Consider the following 23377-nt stretch of genomic DNA (forward strand, 5'->3'; position numbering starts at 1 on the left):
GACTGCCATTCATGAAGCCTTTTGCTAACATGTTTTTTCTTCACTTGTTATAACTATTTTTTCTCTTTTACTGCGCAAATATTTGTATTTACTACGCCTTCCTGTAATGCCCTCGGGCCTTGGAAGTATGCTAAACAAATTAATTAAGGCATCAATACATCATGTCACACTCGCTGATTCAGTCATGAAAAAAAAAAAAGTCAGCTGCACTTTTTGGTGCTATCTAGTACCTGCTTCCATCAAACGGCAGTTGTGGGACGAATGCTGGTTTTGCATAACGTTCATAACATACGCCTTAACACTCACCAGGGGTCCTCTTCTTTGAGGAGGTCTGGCAGCACACTGACCAAAGCTATATTTAAAAAGCCTCCGGAAGTGAAAGGCAGTATCCAGGATGTAGATGTGTCTGAAAATAAATTACTGCCATGACTTTGTGATACATTCATCGTATGACAGCAAATCAGCTTTTAACATAAGAGCTTGCACCTGCACTGATGTGCAGAGAAAAATGGCGCATTACTTCACAAGAATGGTTCTGAGAAGTTTGGGTGACGGAAGCTCGTAGTAGCTTGCAGTTTTGGCTATGTTCATCATCATTATTGTCAGCCTATCTTTATGTCCACTGCAGAATGAAGGCCTCTCCCAGCAATTTCCCATTACCCCTGTTTTGCACTAGCTGATTCCAACTTGCGGCTGCAAATTTCTTAATTTTCTACTATCCTTGACTGCACTTCCATTCCATTGGCACCCATTTTGTAACTCTAATGTTCCAATGGTTATCGGTCCTATGCCTTACATGGCCTGCCCAGCTCAATTTTTTTCTCTTAATGTCACCTAGAATATCAGCTATCCCCATTTGCTCTCTGATCTACGCTCTCTCTTCCCGTCTCTTAACATTTTTTGTTCCATCACTCTTTGCACGGTCCTTAAATTGTTCTCGAGATTCTTTGTTAACCTCCAAGTTTCTGCCCCATTTCTTATCACTGGTAGAATGCAATGACTGTACACTTTTCTTTTCAATGACAGTGGTAAGCTTCCAATCAGGATTTGGTAATGCCTGCCGTATGCACTTCACCCCATTTTTATTCTTTTGTAAATTTCCTTCTCATGATCAAGGCCCCCCGTGAGTAACTGACCTCGATAATCATATTCCTGCACAGACTCTAGAGGCTGAATGGCAATAATAAATTCTTGTTCCCTTGCCAGGCTACTGAACATTAATATGCAAAAAACAAAGGCAATTTTTAAGCCTATTCTTACTTTTTCTCAGTTAAGGTCCTGAATCATTTTTTACAATTTATCCCCAGTGTTCCTGAACTGGACATTGTCATCTGTAAAGTGAAGGTTGTTGAGATACTTGCTGCTGATCCTCGCTCCTAAGCCTTCCCCGTCTCTTTAATTTGATTAAATTATGGGGTTTTATGTGCCAAAACCACTTTCTGATTGTGAGGCACGCCGTAGTGGAGGACTCCGGAAATTTCGACCACCTGACATTCTTTAACGTGCACCTAAATCTAAGTACACGGGTGTTTTCGCATTTCGCCCCCATCGTAATGTGGCCGCCATGGCCGGGATTCGATCCCACGACCTCGTGCTCAGCAGCCCAACACCATAGCCACTGAGCAACTACGGCAGGTCTTCCCAGTCTCTTGAATACTGCAATAATGCAGTGAATAGCATTGGAGAGGTTGTGTCTCCTTGCTGAACCCCTTTCTTGATAGGTAATTTTCTACTTTTCTTGTGGAGAAGCAACGTAGCTGTGGAATCTTTGTAGATATTTCCAACAATATTCATGCATGCCTCCTGTACTTCTTGATTAAGCAATGCCTCCATGACTGTTGGTATCTCTACTGAATCAAATGCCTTTTCATAATGTATGAAAGCCATATAGTTGTATTGGTTGTACTCCACAGATGTCTCAATTACCTGGGGACGTATTTTGCAACGATCCACTTCAGTGATACTATCGCCTTGGACACGCCTTGGCCATCAGGCGCACGCTGATTGGCTGGCTGAGCACTACGTCATCCAATTTTCTCAACCAGCCAATCTGCGCGTGCCTGACGGTGATACTATCACCGAGTCGACGCTGTCCCCGAAAGTGATTGTTACAGAATACGTCCCCTGATTGATGACATGGATGTGATTCATTGTAGATCCCTTCCTGAAGACAGCCTGTTCTCTTGGTTCATTGAAGTCTTGCCCTGATTCTATTCTAAATTAGCTTGGTGAATATTTTATAGAACACTGAAAGCAAGCTAAAAACAGGACTACATGCGTAGAAATTTTTAAAATTCTTTAAGATTTCCCTTCTTATGAATTAGTATAATGTTGGCATTCTTCCAGCTCTATGGCACACTTGAAGTCATGGGGCATTACGTATAAAGGGCTGCAAACTTTCCAAGCTTAATATCTCCTCTATCTTTGATTAAATCGACTGTTTTTATAATTTCTCCTGCCACTTTTCCTAGAGATATGTCTTGCAAGGCTCTTCCAATTTCATCGCTAGTTATAGAAGGAGCTTCTGTATACTGTTCGTCACTACTTCCAATCAAGGTTGCGTGGCTTCTCTGGGTACTGTACAGGTCAGTATAGAATTAATCTGCTGCTTTTACTATATCATCGAATTTGCTCATGACATTACCCTGCTTAGCTTTCATTTTTTTTTTTTTTCACTGATTTCATACTGCAGCCATTTTTTTACTGCTTCCTCAATCTTTCAGACGTAATTTTGAATATCGCTTAATTTCTTGTTTATCGGCTTTGACAATTCAGCCGATTCTGTCTGATCTCTTCCTTTATTATTTCTTTATTAGGTCCTTTGTTATTTGAGAGAACATACCTACTGGTTGCCTTGGTGCCTTACTGCCCACTTCAATTGCTGCTTCTGAAATCAGCCTAGTGACAGTTTCATTCATTGCCTCAATGTTATCATCTGTTCTAAAGCTGCATAATTGTTTGCAAACACCAGCCTGAATTTGTCTGCTATGTCTAGGTTGGCCGGTTTGTTCTTGACTAATTTTGCTCTTTCTCTCTTCAGATTGAGAGCAATCCTAGATCTCACTAACCTATGATCACTTCGATTTACCCTACCTAACACTTCTACATTCTGCACTATGCTGGGATCGGCAGAGTATGAAATCCATTTAATTTCTTGTTTCTCTATTAAGGTTTTCCAAGTCCACTTCCTGTTACTGCACTTCCTGAACAAGGTATTCATTATTCAGAGTCTATTCCTCTCTGCAAATTCTACCAACATCTCTCCTGTACTATTCCTAGAATCGATGCCATGCCAACTGCTTGTTCCCCAGACTGATTTTCCCCCCACTTTTGCATTGAACTCGCCCATGACTACAGTTTACTGAGTTTGCACCTTTCTCATTGCTAATTCAACATCTTCATAAAACTTTTCTATTTCTTCATCATCATGACTGGAGGTTGGAGCGTAGGCTTGTACTGCCTTTCATCTATAATTAGCTTTATTACAACGACTACTACCCTCTCATTAATGCTGTAGAATTTATCAATGTTGCCTGCTATGTCCTTATGAATGAAAAATCCTACCCTCTATTCTCTCTTATCCGGAAGCCCTTATCTCTCTTATCTGGCTTTGTTATAGGGAACTAATGCTTGAAGCGGCATGACAGAACAAGTGCTTAACTTGACACTAAAATCCTCGTTTAGAAACAGCACCTATATATATGCACATCAAAAGAATTAATCATGCATGCACAGCAAAGCTAAGGTAGTGTTAATCACTAGTTAGTCATCAAAACCTACCTGTTCCACATATGTTATCAGTCAATAAAGGTAAATACGTTATTGTGAAGTATGACTCATGGTAGGCTGACACGCGCATCACCTTTTTTTTTTATTATTTAATGCGCATCTACTGTTTATCGTATGAACTGACTTGTTTATGAAAGAACCTCAGCTTCATGGCAAAAAGTATAGCAATCACAACTGTGCTGCCAGATGAAATGGCTCCGATGCTTTCAAGGATATTCACTGTTCTTTAAGGCATACATTAATAAAATGGCCTGACTGGCTCAGATAAACCTTAACACAAGATAAAATCAATCAAGTAACCAGTGTTAGAAATACCTACGACAAGCCTCTTGCTGTTTGTCAGAAGTCAGATGAGTTTGGGAGCAAATGTTTTCTAGGTTGTTTTTAGCTGACAATAGGACATACATGCAGCTACATTAAACCAAGCACCAATATGTTTCAGTACATGAGCTGTCTTACGTAACAAGTATGATAGAAAGCTTTAGAATTGTGGCACCCAAGCCTAGGGTAGTGCCACAACCAGCGGCCCGTTTGCATTCTCGAGTTACCCAGGGTGCTACGTTGACATTGACAAATTTTGCTATATTGTTGAATTCGCCATCTTGTCAGCTCTGATTGGCTGCTACAGATTTTCTGATTCGCTTAAAATGCCACCATTATAGAATTTGACAATGTCCAGAATAGCACCCTTGGAGTGCAGGGTCTTGGGCTTGCATTAGCATCAAGTGCTTGCAACGCCTTTATGGTTACAGGCGAAAATTCTAAAAGCAGTGCTTCAGAAATAGAATCCCAAATTATATCACTACATGTGCGCTTGTTATGCATTTAAAACTCTAGGTGAAAGGTCAAAACTCTTTGTTGGGCTAGTTGGTTAATATTTAAAGCAATAACTGTAGCATTAACATTACAGATGCAAGAAAGGTGACAGGACACACACTGCTACTGTTTGTCCACCTTTCTTGCGTGCATCCTGTTATGCTACTTTTATTGCTTTAAGCACAGTAGAATCGTGTTGTTTTGAACTCCAAGAGGACTGAAAATTTATTCGAATAAAACGGACTCCAAACAAAGAGAGCCCCACCCCACCCCTTTTCTTTTTCCCTGTTGAAACTACCGTAATGCCAACGTGTGTGTAGGGTGGCCAGGTCCTCTCAAGCTGTTTAAACAGCTTTTACTCCTGGTCTCCAGCAACATTGTTGCAAATAAACTCAAATTGAATTCAATTTAAAGTGTGGCAGCCGATCAATTGGGCAGTACAATGCTCAAAATCGTAATTGAGCTCGCATTGAAAGTCCTATCTTTCCTCAGTCAGTGCGTGACATGTGCCAGAAGAAGCCTAGGTTCTGTACGAAGTCCAAGTGCTATAAGATCGCGGGCCATTTGCTGTGGGTGTGAGGGAAGACATGCAACAGTGAGTAGAAAAGGCTGGATTGATGCTCGCTGTCCTTTAGTGTGCCCAATGTTGAGATGGTGTGATCGAGCCCATAATAATGTGACCAAGCGCGTGCTAGGAGAGAGGGAGGGGGCAGAAAAGTGCATGCGGTAATGTGATCAATTGCACGCTAATAATGTGATCAAGTACATGATAGGGGCTCCTTCCTGCTCCTTTTAAGCCAGATGCAAAGGGAGGGTGCGCGCCACTCTGCTTACTCCAGTTCGGTCTCAACTTCGTACGTCTTTCCTCAATTATTTTTATAGCACGCAACATTACAGTAGCTTGTGATGCATCGAACCTTCACCTTTGGCTTGGGTTTGTCCGAAAAGCAGTCCATGGGAGTGAGAAATTTTGTTCAATTAACCGTTGCGCGGTTTTCAGAGCTCGAATTCACTGAAGTTCTTCTTTATTCAAATACATGGGACTTTGCCAGAACCAACAGAGCAGTTCAAATTATCCGTCAATTCAAATGAAGAGATCTTGAATTATCACGATTTCACTGTAATAATTTCCAAGGAGGCAGAGCTTAGCTGAATAGCTTCTCTTTGGGACGTTTGCCACCGAGGCTAATCTTGGTTTTCCTGTCAAAAGAAATCCAAAGCAGCTGCGATCATCTGCGAAGGCAATTCAAATTAGGGCACAATGGCTGAAAACATACTGCTTTAGGCCTATGAGCTCCAGGAGTCACAGAGCCAGTTTCGCCAAGCAAGCTCTCGCCCATGTCATGACATCGTTAGTGTAAGTGATGCTGCTCGGGTACACAAGCAGGACAAAAGTGGCTCAGCACAACAGTTCTTGCCCGCACAGGACTAGTGTCATACTGTTTAAAGTGTGGTAACCCCGGTGGTCTTTTTCAGTGGGTGTGTCACAGGAATCACACTCGCGCAAAAGACACTAACGACACTACGGACATAGACCTACCGTTCGTTGACACCCAACAAGGCTCAGCAATGCATGTGCCAGTGACTGATTCTACAATCGATGATAATAGCAGTGCGATCATTCTACAAGAACCTGTCGACAATTCAAACACTGCTAAAGGTCACTGCTATCCCCAGAGACAGTGCCGCTCACCTGATCATAGTGTGCCATAAACTTGTGTTTTTCATTGCATCTGTGTTTACAAATAAGCACGAGGGGATGTGGCATATCTGTACATGTTTGCTCATGATAACGCCATGTATGCTCCTCTATCATGCAGCCGATATCACCCACCACTCTCACTCACTGTATGTGTTTATGAGTGCCTGTTGCAATGCCAGTGCGAATATTTCAAGGTTGCTGCAACATGAAATAAACTATGTTTTAGTATCATCTGACCCCTTTTCCCGCATAAGCCCAAAAACACAACAGTTTTGATTAAAGCACACCCCTGGGCTTGGGTGTGTATCAGTCATTAGCCTATCGTTGTGTGCGTTTCACTCTACTACATCTTTGAGTTCTCTTTATACAGTTAGAACAGCCAGGACCAGAGTGTAGATAGCCAGCTTCATACAACTCGTTCACCTAAGATTTGAAACTCAAATCCACAATTCCCCTATTTACTAGTATATTAAAGGGTATTTGGGTTGTTGGTGAAAACAGCTCACCAATGTGAGGCACACTAGTAAAAAAAAAAGGGGGATCATTAATCCTAAGCTACCTTTACACACTGTATTAAAGTAGTTTCGTACAAGAATTTTGTCACTTTTTTTATTTATTAGGTAGCCGCCAGCTTCATAATCACGGTATTCATCCTCGATTTCTCCATCACACAGCAATGTAATTATATCATATTCTAATACAACCAGTTTAAAATGCATGATGAGTGCATTGTGGCTTGAAGATTGAAACAGGCCTCCTCGTTATTTCAAGGAAATCAGAGGTGGTGATCACATAGATCACATAGTATCACAAGCTGCTGATGCACAGATCAGTCAGTCTGGTGCAGTGGTCCCAGGCCACACCCCCAAAAGTGAGATGCACATTTGATGAACTCAATAAAAACAAAGGCCCACATGACCTGCCATCGGATACATAAGGCCTGTAATTTCCATGTGCACTAACTATTCTTTGAGAAGACAAGGAAGCACTGGAGCATGTCGACCAGGGAATAAGAAAGACATGCTAAGCACTGCTTCCATCATGAACTCAGCATGCAGAATGGCTTTGTAATCAACAATCTGGAGCTGCTGCGTTGCAAACCGTCTTCACCCAAGCCGAAGCCATGGGCCGGCTCAAAAGGGGAGAGAGTGTTGGCAGACAGAAACAACACAAAAGAAAGATGTTCAAGCCCGGGACTTTGCAGCGATCTCATTGGTGAAGACATAAGTGCCTTTGTTGTGGAGAGGGAATACCCACTCATTGGACAAAGGTGGGATGATAGGAGACGCTGATTAAAGATATAGAAGAGATGACGATGTGAAGAGAAGCCACAGTAAATCTGTTGTGCCAACATATTGAGCCTGTTGTTCTGATTTGATGCATTACCAGAAGTGTTGTATCACAGCTGGAGGGAAGGTATTTCGCTCAATGAAGAGAGAGGCCAATGTGGCCTGACTAAGGATACACATGGCCTGTCGTCGCGACGGGCACTACCTATTCTTTGAGAAGACAAAGGAGACCTGAACCATGCTGACCAGGGAAGAAAGCTGTGCTAAGTATTGCTTCCATGATCTTGGTGTGCAGAAGGGCTTTGTCATTGACAAACAAACTGCAGAAGAAGGGGCACATGTCCAGATCTGTGCACCAGGGAAAGCAGGGGTTCAACAAAGGAGAGGATGCATGCGTCCATTCGTGGCCAAGTGCACTCCCATTCTGCAGGGAAACAAAGTAGGCTGGAGTGTACGATGACCAGGGAAGAAGAAAGCCACAACAAAGCACTGCTTGCGTGAACTCTGTGTGCAGAATGGCTTTGTTAGCGATGATTTGGAATTGTGAGTGTGCCATGCAGAGCTGGATCTGTTCATGGGGGGTAGCAACAGGGCATAGTGCTAGATCTTAAAATTAGACTTTATGCGTCTGCTGTGCCAGGGTCATAAAGTGCTTGGAGGGCCGACACAATATCTGGGTGGAAGACTGGGCACTATTTTTTGCTGCCGTGTCGGGATGTGGGCAGTGGCGTAGCTAGGTCATCTGGCACCCGGGACCCATAGGTCTTCTGTCACCCCCCACCGTTGGGTGTAGTCAACGAAGGCGAGAATATCTACAAATTCCGCGTGTCTTCAGACGTATATGACACCCCCCACTGGCCCCTTGCACCCGGGGCCTACGGCCCCCCGGCCCCACCCGCCCCGGTGCTACGCCACTGGATGTGGGGCAAACTACCCTCGGGGAGGAAGTCATGGTAGACAGAAGCAGCTCAAACAAATTAGGTTTGAGCTTGAGATTTAGCAGCGACCATATTGGTAAAGACACGAGTGTCTTTGTTGTGGAGAGGGTACTATGGAACATCCACTCATTGGACAAGAGAGAGACAACAATTAGAGATGTAAATGAGATGACGATGTGAAAAGACGCAATAAATCTGAAGTTGTTATGCACTGCTGAAGTGTATCGTCTAGGCGATATCTTCAATGCATCATGCAGAGAAGCAAGAAGGACCGTGTTTAATGTCAGTCAGTCATGTCATGTCAGTCACTCTTTCCTCTTTCACTGTACTCTTCTCCGCAGTTAACACAAGATAAGCCTAGTTCTCTGTTGTTGCTTCCCTCAGGATATAAAGCATGCCTCTCAATTTTTCTCCCCTATTAGCCCATCAGGTTTCTAGTACGCTCAGCTGTTGCCTATGTGATCATGGTATGGCCTATGACCACTGCATTGAATTCAGTGACCTGTGCATCAGTTGTTTGTGATGCCCTATGACCAGCTTCCATGATGTGACAAAGAGGCCTCCTTCAACCCAAAAGTAACACTGCACTTGGGGGCATCGTGGATTTGTTGCATTGAAGCAAGATGTAATTATCTGTTGTGCTCTTAAATGGACACGTACCATAATTAACGTGCTGATAGCTATCCATTTTGAAAAGACAAAAACGTTGTGTTACTACTCTTAAATGCTGAGTTCTGGCCACTTCAAGGACACTTTTCTTCATCTCTCCCATAGATCAGTTGAGAACATGACACAGCAAAAAAGTGAATTGTGCACGAAACACACAAAGCAGTGCTCACCCATGTCTTCAAGTGAATCAGCAGACAAAGCAGTCACTGCACCAGCCACTCCTACAGCTGCTGTAAGAACTTGGGCTTTGGCAGCATCCCAGCGGTTGAAGCCTGATTTTAGGAGTATGGCAAAGTCGCCCACTTCGTGGGGAATTTCATGTATAAGAATAGCCAATGTAGTCACCATTCCCATCTGCAAGAACGAAGAGGTCTTCATAAATTAGCCAGGTTTGTTACTTTGTTACAAGATCAAATAAACACTTTATCAAAGTTGATTTACTAAAAATCATCCAAATTACAAATCCTGAGTAATCCTTGTTAATGTGACATAGTTCACAGCACACTTGAAACCCGCCATAGTTGCTCAGTGGCTATGGTGTCGGGCTGCTTAGCATGAGGTCGCGGGATTGAATACCGGCCACGGCAGCCGCACTTCAATGGGGGCAAAATGCGAAAACACCCGTGTACTTAGATTTAGGGGCACGTTAAAGAACCCCAGGTGGTCGAAATTTCCGGAGTCCTCCACTACGGCATGCCTCATAATCAGAAAGTGGTTTTGGCACAAAAAAACCCATAAAAGAAAGAAATAAAAAGCGCATTTGAAACTCATTTATGAATGATAGTGTAGAAAAACTCGTTACCACAAATATACAGTAGCTTCACCTGGCAATAGCCTTTGAACAGGCTGAACTTGGTGGGGTGCACTTTATTTTAATAAAGTCCACTGATGGTAGTGTGATCCAAAATATTTCCCATATTTTGCCATGAGGTATTCTTTTTGTAAGAAAGTGGAAGAAGATTGTGTGCCCATCAACTGAAGTATTAAGCTAATGTAACACATTTTTCTATTGAATAATAGAGCACATTCTGGGCTTTAATAAACGTAGTTTAGAAGGAAACTGAAGGGGACCATTATTTCGTTTGCTTTTAATGTTCCTCCAGTTACTACTTAATATCTGAGTGAAATGATGAGCAAAGTTGTCACAAGTATAAAAATTGGTGTTGGCATGCTTCAATATCACCATGTCATACTGTACTGTGATATCAATGAGCAAACTAATGAAAATGTGTAAAATGCACCATGCTGTGAACTTTACATTCAAAACAAGTCTATTACCTTTGGTCCTCCACTGACTGTATTTTGAAAAAATACTGAGCTTGGATACTCTTAACCTCTTAAATATTACACCACCTCCAAAATGCAGTAGTTCGTGGCAGCATGTACTCAGCTGTTTTACAAGGACAAAGATTACTTCAGGAAAACTAAATTTAGATTCATGTTCCCAGATTTCTTTTATTGAGGGCTGTGCGAATGTTCTAAATTTCGAACACATACAAATCGAACATTATTCTTTCAAATAGATGTATTCAATTCTTGAATTTTAGCAAATTTTTTTTTAATATTTGATTACGGCTGATATACAGGATTACTACGATTACTGGGGCCTGCCCAATATAGTAAAGGATCCATGCACAGTGTCAACTGGCCACTTAAGATAGCCATTGTAAGACAACCAGCAACTGTGTTCACCTCTCACTTCACCTTTCACTTCCTGCCAATTACAAGCTCCAAATTTAACAGGCTTGCAAATAGCTTTCGCATGTACCAAAGGAAATAAATGTTTTATTCTTAAAATTTATTTTCTATACATCTATGTACTTTAGAAGCAGGAAGATATTCAGCACTCAATTCGATAATGAAGGGCCTCATTTTTTAATATTTGTATTCAATTTCACTAAGAAATTTTCACTATTCTAGCATCCCTAGGTTTTTCCTTCATCACAATTAAAAATGTGATCTGGACATGCATGGCCTATCTTCAGTGATTACACCATGATGCTGATAGATGTACATGACCTACCTTAATGCCAACAAGGAAACTAGCAGCCACAGCCAAGCCATGGGTGAAGTTATCGATGCCATTTGCCATCAGATTTAAGTAACCAGTGACCTGCAGGTAGAAAAGCAGAAAGCAAGCGGTAAAGCACTATAATGATAATGATATTGAGTTATATGTATTTAGGTGAAGTGTATAATTTACTATCAGCAGCAAAATAAAATTTTTTTCTTAGCGCTTGAGTCTGCAGGCTGAAATTCTACCATGTAGCTTTTCTTGCAAAGAAATCCTGCCTGTGTGCTTGTGTGTTCGCATGCACATTTTATTGTGGTAGAATAAATATTTTCAGGTGATAGCTTGTACAACTACAGCTGAGAAAGTGCATGAATTAAAAGTTCTTAGTTTACACATCTCCATCCAAATTTACATATTCAGCAGTAAACAACTATATGCTTATTGATAAATTATTTAATTTATGTACATAAATAGGGAGGCATGTCCTGCACAATAATCCGTTTATTTCAGTGTAGCACAACACAGCAACAATACAACACACTTCTGTGTTGCATATAAAACTGCTATTAAAAGTCACCGTCGTGTATGAAGTAAATTAGCAGTTTTATGTGTAGCATACATTTACATTCAGAAAAAAATATTGCATGTGGTAAGGTGAATGCAGAACAGGCAAAACCCTCTGCACACATGATCAATAAAGTAAAACCCACTTGCAACAATCTTTAAATGCCAAAAGTATATTGTTAAAACCAATAACGGTTGTAACCAAATCAAGTTGAAATTGAAAAAAAGAACATTGAAAGACACAATTTAAACTTTGCATTACCTCACACGAAACTAAACTGCATCCTTTTTACATATATCTGGTACACACAGTTCAGTGTAGTTTTTCACACAACTACACCGTTTTCAGGCGTTATTGCTGTTTTTGCTGTTTAAGCACTACCCATGCAATTTACTTTTACAACTCCTTTGTCTCCTTTCAAGTCACAGGCAGTCGAGTCTAATTTCCCAAAAATGCAAAAACGAAAAGTTGCAGGGCTTTGACACTAAGATGTGGTGTCGGCATTCCGCATCTAGCAAAGAACCCTGGGCAACTTTGCTTCAATTTTGCTCGCACTAACCAGTTTCAGTTGTACCAACAAGGTAGCACAGCAGTATTTTAAATGTTTAAAAGGATGTCTTGTTGGGAAAGTTGGTCACAATTCATCTTGGGTACTAGGCGCAAACACACACAAGAAACAAGGCGCGCTGTCCCGTCTCCTTCCTTGTTTCTTGTGTGTGTTCGCGCCTAGTACCTAAGAAGTATTGTAAATGGTTTACTTAACCACAGAAGGTGCTATACTAGTAGTGCCACAGTTGTCCATTGTTACAGTAGATATTGTTACAACTGGATTCTCCTTTGTAGTTTCATAAGTACTGCTCCTTAGCTTGATCCAAAAATAGAAGAGCAATTGAGTAAAAGACCAGAAAAAAGTGAATTAAAAGATCACTTGTATGACCAAAATTACTGCTTCAGATATACTGTGGCACTGGCATCAACCTATTAAATGATGGAATTGGCTCAAGTGCAGAATACACAGGAACCTGTAAAAAAAAATTTTTTTTTTCAAGATGACAGCGCCCATTCACAAATGCACCAAGCAAGAGCAATAAAGTGCTGTGAGAGTCTCGTATTGTGAATCGGCATGAGAGCTATGGGGACTCTCATGCAACACATGTAGCCCTCCATGGCACAATAGCTCGCATGAGGACATGACAGCTACTCTGCCATGGAGTAGTCACCTACACTGTCCCTCTCTGTGCACATATGCATGCACATGTAACTGGAGCTCAATTGGTAAGAGCATCGCATGAGTAATGCAGAGATGTGTGTTTGTATACTACCTGTGGCCAGTTGCTTTCTCGTCTACTTTCATTTTCATTTATTTACAACTTCTACATTTCATTCAAATAAACAATGCTTTCTTTGTTGTCATTGTCTGCTGGCTTTATCAGGTTGTGACTTATGAAGACTGGGCCCCTCGGTTCCCTTTCTTCCTCTGCTCAGTACTGTGTAATTACAAGAAAGTGTGTTAAAACACTACTTTGATGCAATGTACAGTGCTTGCGAAATAAAACGAGACAGGGAAATCATAATTAGAACATTCCACATGTGCAATTACTTGAGAGTACCATGTCATGTTGCTACAAATCTGGTCACTAAAGGCTATGTGGACTCTGATGTAAGTATACAAGCCAAAATTACGCCAATGTCACACAAACTGCAGATTGTAGAAATGAAAGTGTGAGGATTAGGTAGCTGCAAATTTACTCATTTCATCTCATGGGCACTGTACATGACTCGTCAGTATCATACTATGACTACAGTAAGGGTTTGGCCAACAATTCTCTCTTTCCATGCACACATACGGAAAGTGGCTCAGGCAGCATTCACAGCTCAATGGTTTTGATGTTTGATAGCGTGCTCACATGAATGGCTTTGTAGTTCTGTGGTGGTGGGACCGGCTTAGTAACACCATTCTGGTTGACATCAGAGTGAGGGAAACTTTGCTCCACTTCGGGCCCTGTGGCTGAGAAGACCAGCTCAAGTATGATGAAGGTGAACACACCCAGTAGCACCCACAGGCCAAGTGTCAGGTGTGCTTGTGCAGGGCTCTCAGTACCTGTTGCATGCATGCAGAGCACAAAGTGAGAGTCATGGCATATACCAAAAACTGGTCGCATTGAAACTGCAATGATAAGGCACTGATCCCTTCCTGTCCTAAATATGCAGCAGCTTGCAGAAAAAGAAGCAAGGAATAACAGTAAAAAAAATGCCTAATAAATATTTTGGGTTCATGCTTGCAACTGCAAACTATGGATAAAATATACTTCATTGTGCACAACAGACCATCACTCTTGTTCCAATCCTACATAGAGAAATTTCCACAGTGCCCTTTTTATCCACAGCATCAGAAAGGCTTTTAAGCTTCTACACAACTGTCTGCTTTTAAGAGCTATAAATAAACAGCAGTTATAGCTGTAAAGAATCTTACGGTTCAAAAGAAAACAATGGTATATGCTATCCTTTAATATTTGTGGCCCACATAAAGAAATGATTAATGTTAATAAACTGGGGTATGTAGTGAGGGCAATAAAACCTAAGGATAGAATGAGAAGTGCAAGTGTTCACCCTCATTGTTTCTGACATTACAGGTATGTGCGAAGAGTCGTCACCAATGCATGGATATAAACGCTGATCATCATCATCATCATCATCAGCCTCGTTATGCCCACTGCAGGGCAAAGGCCTCTCCCATACTTCTCCAACAACCCCGGTCGTGTACTAATTGTGGCCATGCCGTGCCTGCAAACTTCTTAATCTCATCCGCCCACCTAACTTTCTGCCGCCCCCTGCTACGCTTCCCTACCCTTGGGATCCAGTCCGTAACCCTTAATGGCCATCGGTTATCTTCCCTCCTCATTACATGTCCTGTCCTGCCCATGCCCATTTCTTTTTCTTGATTTCAACTAAGATGTCATTAACTCGCGTTTGTTCCCTCACCCAATCTGCTCTTTTCTTATCCCTTAACGTTACACCTATCATTCTTCTTTCCATAGCTCGTTGCGTCGTCCTCAATTTGAGTAGAACCCTTTTCGTAAGCCTCCAGGTTTCTGCCCCGTAGGTGAGTACTGGTAAAACACAGCTGTTATATACTTTTCTCTTTAGGGATAATGGCAACCTGCTGTTCATGATCTGAGAATGCCTGCCAAACGCACCCCAGCCCATTCCTATTCTTCTGATTATTTCCATGTCATGATCCGGATCCGCCGTCACTACCTGCCCTAAGTAGATGTATTCCCTTACGACTTCCAGTGCCTCGCTGCCTATTGTAAATTGCTGTTCTCTTCCGAGACTGTTAAGCATTACTTTAGTTTTCTGCAGATTAATTTTTAGACACACTCTTCTGCTTTGCCTCTCCAGGTCAGTGAGCATGCATTGCAATTGGTCCCCTGAGTTACTAAGCAAGGCAATATCATCAGCGAATCGCAAGTTACTAAGGTATTCTCCATTAACTTTTATGCCCAATTCTTCCCAATCCAGGTCTCTGAATACCTCCTGTAAACACGCTGTGAATAGCACTGGAGATATCGTATCTCCCTGCCTGACGTCTTTCTTTATTGGGATTTTGTTGCTTGCTTTATGGAGGACTACGGTGGCTGTGGAGCCGCTATATATATCTTTCAGTATTTTTACATACGGCTCGTCTACACCCCGATTCCGTAATGCCTCCATGACTGCTGAGGTTTCAACAGAATCAAACGCTTTCTCGTAATCAATGAAAGCTATATATAAGGGTTGGTTATATTCCACACATTTCTCTATCACCTGATTGATAGTGTGAATATGATCTATTGTTGAGTAGCCTTTACGGAATCCTGCCTGGTCCTTTGCTTGACAGAAGTCTAGGGTGTCCCTGATTCTATTTGCGATTACCTTAGTAAATACTTTGTAGGCAACGGACAGTAAGCTGATCGGTCTATAATTTTTCAAGTCTTTGGCGTCCCCTTTCTTATGGATTAGGATTATGTTAGCGTTCTTCCAAGACTCCGGTACGCTCGAGGTCATGAGGCATTGCGTATACAGGGTGGCCAGTTTCTCTAGAACAATCTGTCCACCATCCTTCAACAAATCTGCTGTTACCTGATCCTCCCCAGCTGCCTTCCCTCTTTGCATATCTCCCAAGGCTTTCTTTACTTCTTTGGGCGTTACCTTTGGTATTTCGAATTCCTCTAGACTATTTTCTCTTCCATTATCGTCGTGGGTGCCACTGGTACTGTATAAATCTCTATAGAACTCCTCAGCCACTTGAACTATCTCATCCATAATAGTAATGATATTGCCGGCTTTGTCTCTTAAAGGGAAGCTGAAAGGTTTTCCAGAAAAAATGAGTGAACATGTGTACATAATGGTTTTCAACCCTCCGAATTCGAATATCGTATCGAAATTGAGCGAAAGAAAGCGCAAATATATTTTATTTCGACGAAAAGTGCAGCAGTGGACACGCCCAGCTCGCGCGTCTCGTTTCCGCCTGTGATTGGTCGGGCGCCTCGTGACGTCAACTCTAGTGACCGACCGCTGCCGCTACACATGAAGCGCGGTGCCAGGTAGTTTGTTGCTGTAATGGAAAATTAAGAGGTAATGGAAAATTTAGAGAGACTGCGTTTTTCTGAGGAGTTCGGCGTTACTCCCTACATGTACGAGCCGATTGCGAAGAGCCGGCCTCTCAAAGAAGCAAACGATGCTGGTGCGAGCAGTGCTTTCGACGCGAACGAAAGCGAAGTCTTGGGATCTCCTCGTGTTGGAAATGCTCTTTGGTGAGTATGTTTTTTGCAAAGCGATCTAGTGATCTCGCCGATCTTTCGCCAATCTAGTGAGCTCGTTTCCGGTCAAACAACTGTAGTGTTGTGTTCCTGCATGCCTCCTCGTGGAACGTAAGCGGGGATGCGATCGTCGGCATTTGTGCGCTGTCCAAAGCTGTCGGCAATCTACAAAGGCGGTTTAAACGCGTGAAAAGCTTCCCGGTTCATGCAGTACGTGTAGTGACCTTCATCTGTGCGCCATCCGCACACTACTCGTAACCTAAGTCGTAAAGGCGGCGAATTCCGTCGGCTACGTGAGACCACTCAACATACACGCAGACGCACCAACAAAGAAATGCAGGGTCGATCGAAGCAGATTGCGATGGCACGCACGCAGAAGGAAGCACGGTCAGGCACGGTAGCGCAGGCTGCGAAGGAACAAAACACTAGAGTTGACGTCACAACACCGCGGTTTCCGGTCTCCGCTCGCATCGTCAGCGTCAGCAGCAGCGCGCGGCATTCGACGGGGGGCGGAGCTACAGCGCAATTTTAACCGACGATTACGTCGCTCCTAATTGAAAAGAAAAACCCAAATTTTACCTACATGGTTTATAAGGTTCCCGCATCCGTATATGAGCGTCTTATTGAATTCGACAGACTCTTCAGCTTCCCTTTAACGCATACATCTGATTCTTGCCAATTCCTAGTTTCTTCTTCACTGTTTTTAGGCTTCCTCCGTTCCTGAGAGCATGTTCAATTCTATCCATATTATACTTCCTTATGTCAGCTGTCTTACGCTTGTTGATTAACTTCGAAAGTTCTGCCAGTTCTATTCTAGCTGCAGGGTTAGATGCTTTCATACATTGTCGTTTCTTGATCAGATCTTTAGTCTCCTGCGATAGTTTGCTGGTATCCTGCCTAACGGAGTTACCACCGACTTCCATTGCACACTCCTTAATGATGCCCACAAGATTGTCGTTCATTGCTTCAACACTAAGGTCCTCTTCCTGAGTTAAAGCCGAATACCTGTTCTGTAGCTTGATCTGGAATTCCTCTATTTTCCCTCTTACCGCTAACTCATTAATCGGCTTCTTATGTACCAGTTTCTTCCGTTCCCTCCTCAGGTCTAGGCTAATTCGAGTTCTTACCATCCTGTGGTCACTGCAGCGCACCTTGCCGAGCACATCCACATCTTGTATGATGCCAGGGTTAGCGCAGAGTATGAAGTCTATTTCATTTCTAGTCTCGCCGTTCGGGCTCCTCCACGTCCACTTTCGGCTATCCCGCTTGCGGAAGAAGGTATTCATTATCCTCATATTATTATCCTCAAGCGATGATAGTGATAAACTAATGTATGGCTATCAAGAATATCTCTTGAGCACATGTGGTGATGATAGCTGACAGAAAATTAAAGTTATTCACACTTTTCTCCACACTCCAAAGCTCATCCATACCCACAAATGTATAAAAATGTCCTATCGTTTACTAACAACAACTTTAATACCTCCTAAAGTACCCTACTTGGTTCTTCTGCATGTCCTGCAGACCTGAAATTAATGGAATGCGACTGTTCTTGCTCATAATTTTGCTAGTTCTCTGTGGATACTGCATTGAGCTCTGCTTGCATTGAATGATGCTTTGATGCAGCACAACTCCTGTATTAATGGCAGAATGTTTCTCCGTGCTAGTCAAGCGTTTTGATATGGCCATGCATTGTTACCGACCAGCATTAAAAAAGCCTGCTAGGCAATACAGCCAGCACTGTGAATATTCAGATTCCAACTTACATTCTGCACTCCCAACTGCAACTATCATAGGATAGCCGTGCATAGCATTGAAAAATGCCAGTATTCCATTAGACCTCCTTTCTTATGGCACACAATGAAAACAATTAAACTACAAACTAAATGGATCTCATTCAAACTTGGAGTCGTAAGGCTCGGTGCACCCCAAGGTTCCATTCTTGGGCCGCTTTCATTTATTATGTATATAAATGACTTTATTAGTATTCCTTGTACACAGCACATACTTTTTATATGTGAATGATGCTAAGTAATTTTTTTTTCGTGTCAAAATAACTATAACCTTAAGTTCAATGTAATGTGTGGTTGCAGCACTCAGCCCGCTGGATAAATGCTAACCAGCTTCAATTAAACATTTTGAAAACAAAGTATGTTCTGTTTACTGCTTGAAACAAAAAAAACTTGATGACCAATTCTGTCTTAGGTATGAAAACATATTATTAAGCATGAAAATTCACAAAGACTTCTTAGTGTTGTTTGTGATTAGCACTGAAGCTTGAATGAGCCTGTTGCGCTATTAAGGAAATTGTTACTGAAATCATTGGGACTTTTATATATAAATGCATGCTTTCTGTGTGGCTTAAAATGCTGCTATATCACAACCTTATAAAATCCCAACTACAATACTGGCTCTTGGTTTGTTTTTTTTTACAATGCAGCGAAATATTTCTGCCCTTCACATATTACCAAAGAGCACAACGTGTGCTATTTATTGTTTAGACAGATATGAACATTCTATGCCACATTTCATTCGATCTAAGATGCTACCTTTTCAACACTTAATACAGCTTAAGATTTCTGTGTTTGTCTTCACTCAAATTTACGATTCCCTGATGTATTTATGCAAAAATAGTAGTATGTGAAATGTAGTACCTACACTTTCAGGGCGGTTCAGTTTATTGTACTGCACGTTGAAACTAAATACAGTTCTCAACTAGTGAACATGCCGTAGCAATTCTGCTTGATCGTTCTCTTGTTGTATATGTTGCATATGATGATACGAAACCCATTAAGCTACTTAAATGCCTAATAAAATTGTACTTGTTACCTTGCATGTAATATCATATTCTCACATTATGCTAATGATCAACAATATGTGCTGTTATTGTTTGTCGCTGTACTTGTAACTCTGAGGTGGCTGCCTCACATTGCCATGTGTGAAGGTTGCACTTTTTATTTTGACTATACGAGTGTGTCTCAGTGCCCCGGGGCCTTGCCAGGCAAAGCTGTATGCCTTTAGTGCCGATGCCCCTGGACATTCTTGTTTACTATTAGATTCCATTCTACATAAAAACAAAGAAGAATAAGAACAGAACGAACAACAGACAATGATCACACAACGATCGTCCTGTGTGTTTTGGGCCAGAGTGAGGAGATAGGAAATAATGGCTCTTGTATAGTCACTACATGCTCTGTTTAGACCTTGCGTTTCGTCAACTTTCAATGTGCAAGTTTGGTTTGGGCCCCTTTAAAACAACCGCAACATATTCGCCAGTAAACGGGCGCCGCGGTGCTCCGCCGTTTCGAAAGCGGCCAGTCAGTCATGCCCAGTGCCGTCGCTTCAGTAAACAAGCAGCGCTCGAATGCGAGTACTCCAGTCGCTCCAGTCAGCTCTCTCCCCACAATGAGCGCGGCGAGGATCTGGACGACGTCACCGCGTTCCCGCGTATCCGAGCAATAGTACGCGTAAAAAGGGATGCGCGCCGCGTGGAAAGCCGGCACAACATACGGCCAAGGCATATGGGCCAAGGCGACGCGCACACCGACGCCTGGAGACGTATTTTGTAACGATTTATTTGTCATTCTTGCCGTCCTTCATTATCGGCTCCAACGCCATTGCGCAGCCGTTATGGCAGGAAAAGATAAATATGAAAAAAAGAGCGTTACAAAAAGTACCCTCCCTCGTTGGCCAAATAAACGTTCGCCGCACAGCAGCCTGGGCCTCTGCAGAGATGCGTCTTCAATCAGCGCGCCCACGCAGTCATGGGGGCTGAAATGAGGAAAGGAAGCAAAGCCGCCGAGGCCGGCCAAGGGCACGTGCGCCAGCATGGAACGGGACCTCCGGCCAAGACAACGTAGTCTAGTAACGTTGGGCCAAGAGTCGTCATCCCGGAGGTGACCACAGCTATGGCGACCAGTCCAGTGGTATTTTTAATCTGTTCGTATGCCCTTCGGTGTGGACGCATTTTCATTTAATAAGCCATTCCGAATCAACGACGACGTGCGCGTTTTAAAGAAAGGCAGGCAGCGTAAAAGTCTCGAAATTCCCAATGAAACCGCCGAATGTGGCGACAATCTTACGTCGAAATATCGCGGGAGCTCCGTCGACGCGCGTTGGAGGCTTCGTCATAGAATAAAGAACCAGTCGGCATAATTCAACTTGATCGTGTTGAAATAAGCGAGCGCGTAGTGTTGGCTGTGTGCATCTGTCTTTTCGTGCGTGCGCGTGCCTAAACAATGGATACAAATGTTCGTAGTGTGCAGTTATATATTTCCTTTCGTGCAGTGATGCACGAAAGCCTGCTCATGCTCTACGGAGTCCAGTGAACATCTCGTTAGGACATTCTTATTTGCGCGGTTAATCATGTCAGTGAAGGGCCAACGTTTATCCGGTGTTCCTCATTTTCAACCAGTGTGTCTGAACCATGCGTACGTTTCGGCAATCGTTGATTTTCCCGTTTCTGCGCCTAAACGTTCTTACTAATATATGACGATGCAAATTAATTTATTAATTCACACGGTAACATAACGAACCTGCTACTTCCAATTATGATATTATGTTAATATTTTCGTGCAAGAACTGACTGGTTATGCAAAACAACAATGAAACTACTTCAGCTCATCTTTCAAGATGAATGGACTAGTTCTTGTTATAGCATCTATATAAGAACTGCAGACCGCACAATTAGTGCTCACTGTCACTGTAGAAGCCAAATGCTATTGCTCTGGTGGTTTTACGTAAAACTTGACGTGACGGGAGCATATCTACGATATTAATGTGCATTCTGGCTATGCAACGTTCTTTTTCTTTTTTCCCCCCTCTAATTGGAGTTTTACTTTCCTTTTAGCAAAGCTATATGTAGTTGCATCCCAGTCATCATCAGTGCTTGTCTGCACGTTGGAAAGACACGAGAACAGCCTGATTCTATCACAACTTCAATATAATTTTGCTTGATATAGTTAATCATTTAAATGCTGCAGCCGTTACCCAAACAAATCGGCAAGCGTCTAAGGAGCGTTGCATAATTCGGTTTTAAACACTGAATAAACTTTATCGCTTTATTAACATCATTGACTGCGCGAGTAAGAATGCCCTGACGAAATGTTCACTAGACTCAGAAGCATGAGCAGTCTTTGCACCAGAAGCATCACTGCGCAAATTAATGGCTATGCGGTAAAGCACATTAAAAGTGGAAAGGTTCGATTACGAAAAACAAAAAATATGCGGCAGACAACTGTAGTCTCAACCAAACCAGCTAAACCATTTGCTCCAGCTGATACAAAAGCGACCAGAACAGCTCGCAAGTGCGCGATGAGCTCACACTCAACGCGCTTGGCGCTCCAGCCAACCATGTGCGACGTCAAATCGGGAGCAAGAGTGCCTGGACTTTCATATCACAGCGGCTTCTTAAGAGGCGAATTGATCTCATTGTTGATAATGCAGTTATACGCAAGCGAGTTTGAGAGAGAATACTCCGAGTTTTGTGGCCTCCATGTGAGATACAATATGACATCGACTAAAGTCTCGATATGTGTCCGCACATTGGACACGTTGATTACCGCAAGTTCTCGCTCAAATAAATTGAGTCGAGTTTCCTCATTCTCCAGGTATCCTATCCACTGCCCGTTTTCTTTCCTTGATTTTTTTTTTTAAATATGCTTCCGCGCAATCTCATCTTCCTCACAATGTTCGTCCGCTGAGACGAACGACGCTCCGTGCCTATGGCCATGTCGTTGACGCGGTTTCAACCGACCGTTGTAATTCATCGGTAGAATTTTCCTACCAAATGTGTGGAGGAGCTCGCATAAAAGGATGAACGCCTGAAAACTGGACGGCCAAAGGGGACTCTACCTGTGCCGAGAGCGCATCTGTGTAGAATGCATGTGCTAAAGTTTGGTGGAAACTCTTCCGGCCTGTCTCTTATCTGGTTATAATCTTTCCCGAACACTACCTTTCGGGCGTCCGAGGCACAATCGCTTTGCCGGCAGGTAAACCACGTCTCCTCGCCACTGAGATACCAGTCAGTCTCGTATTCATGCAGTCCTTGACTCGGCCCTTGCCACGACGATAACCCCTACTTCTCATACGACGAGTCATTGCTCCTCCAGTCAAAAGCTATTCTGCGTTGGTTTTATAAGGATCCTGGCCATCGGTACATCATATAATGTTTTATATAGAGTTATATACAGATGACTCTCAAGCTTCATTGAGATGTCTCTACGCGATGTTAATTGGCAACCTAGCAAGTATTAACCTCGCCGTAGACTGCGCTAATTCCACGACGTACAATGCTTTAGCTTTGACTCAGAACAGATCACAATGCAGATTATGAAATAAAGGTGCAAAAGCGATATATATATACCGTTGTAAGTTCGTTTTCCTATTATAAGCTGAAATAAAAATCCTTGTTTTCTGCTGTCATCTTCTCCGATTGTGAAACAGCTGTCAGGAACTACGCTAAGGGTCGCGTGTCGACAGAAGCACCGAAGATATTGAAACACCGCAGTACTCCGATCCCCTACACCTGCGTGACATGGGTTCCTGGGCACAAGGGGCTGGAGGGGAACGAAGCGGCACACGCCGCGGCGCGAAGCCACACCTGCCGGGCGACCCTTCCTACTCTCGAGACGCCCGGTATGCGTCAGCGGAGGTAGAGACCGTACCCATCACCTACTCAGGGATCCTTCAACATCATAGGCTGGAACGCGGGGTGTACACACCGCCTCACCCAAAGCTCAACAAACAAGAAAGCACTACACTCAGAAGACTGCAAAGTAATACTAACATCCAC

General features: G+C 42.8%; 1 protein-coding gene across 2 annotated transcripts in view; it reads right to left on the minus strand.

The window, feature by feature from the left end:
* Positions 1-23377, minus strand: part of Zip99C (Zinc transporter Zip99C) — a 48909-nt gene that overhangs the window by 811 nt on the left and 24721 nt on the right. Inside the window, exons 3-6 of one of the 2 annotated variants that reach the window (XM_075676900.1) lie at positions 13690-13883; positions 11227-11316; positions 9374-9557; positions 307-406 (exon numbers count right to left, since the gene is read on the minus strand). In XM_075676900.1, the coding sequence (XP_075533015.1) occupies positions 307-406; positions 9374-9557; positions 11227-11316; positions 13690-13883 (568 nt within the window). The remainder of the gene's footprint in view (positions 1-306; positions 407-9373; positions 9558-11226; positions 11317-13689; positions 13884-23377) is intronic. The other variant, XM_075676901.1, reaches the window with a different exon arrangement.

Source organism: Dermacentor variabilis, unplaced genomic scaffold (genome assembly GCF_050947875.1).
Source record: "Dermacentor variabilis isolate Ectoservices unplaced genomic scaffold, ASM5094787v1 scaffold_12, whole genome shotgun sequence".
NCBI lineage: Eukaryota > Metazoa > Arthropoda > Arachnida > Ixodida > Ixodidae > Dermacentor > Dermacentor variabilis.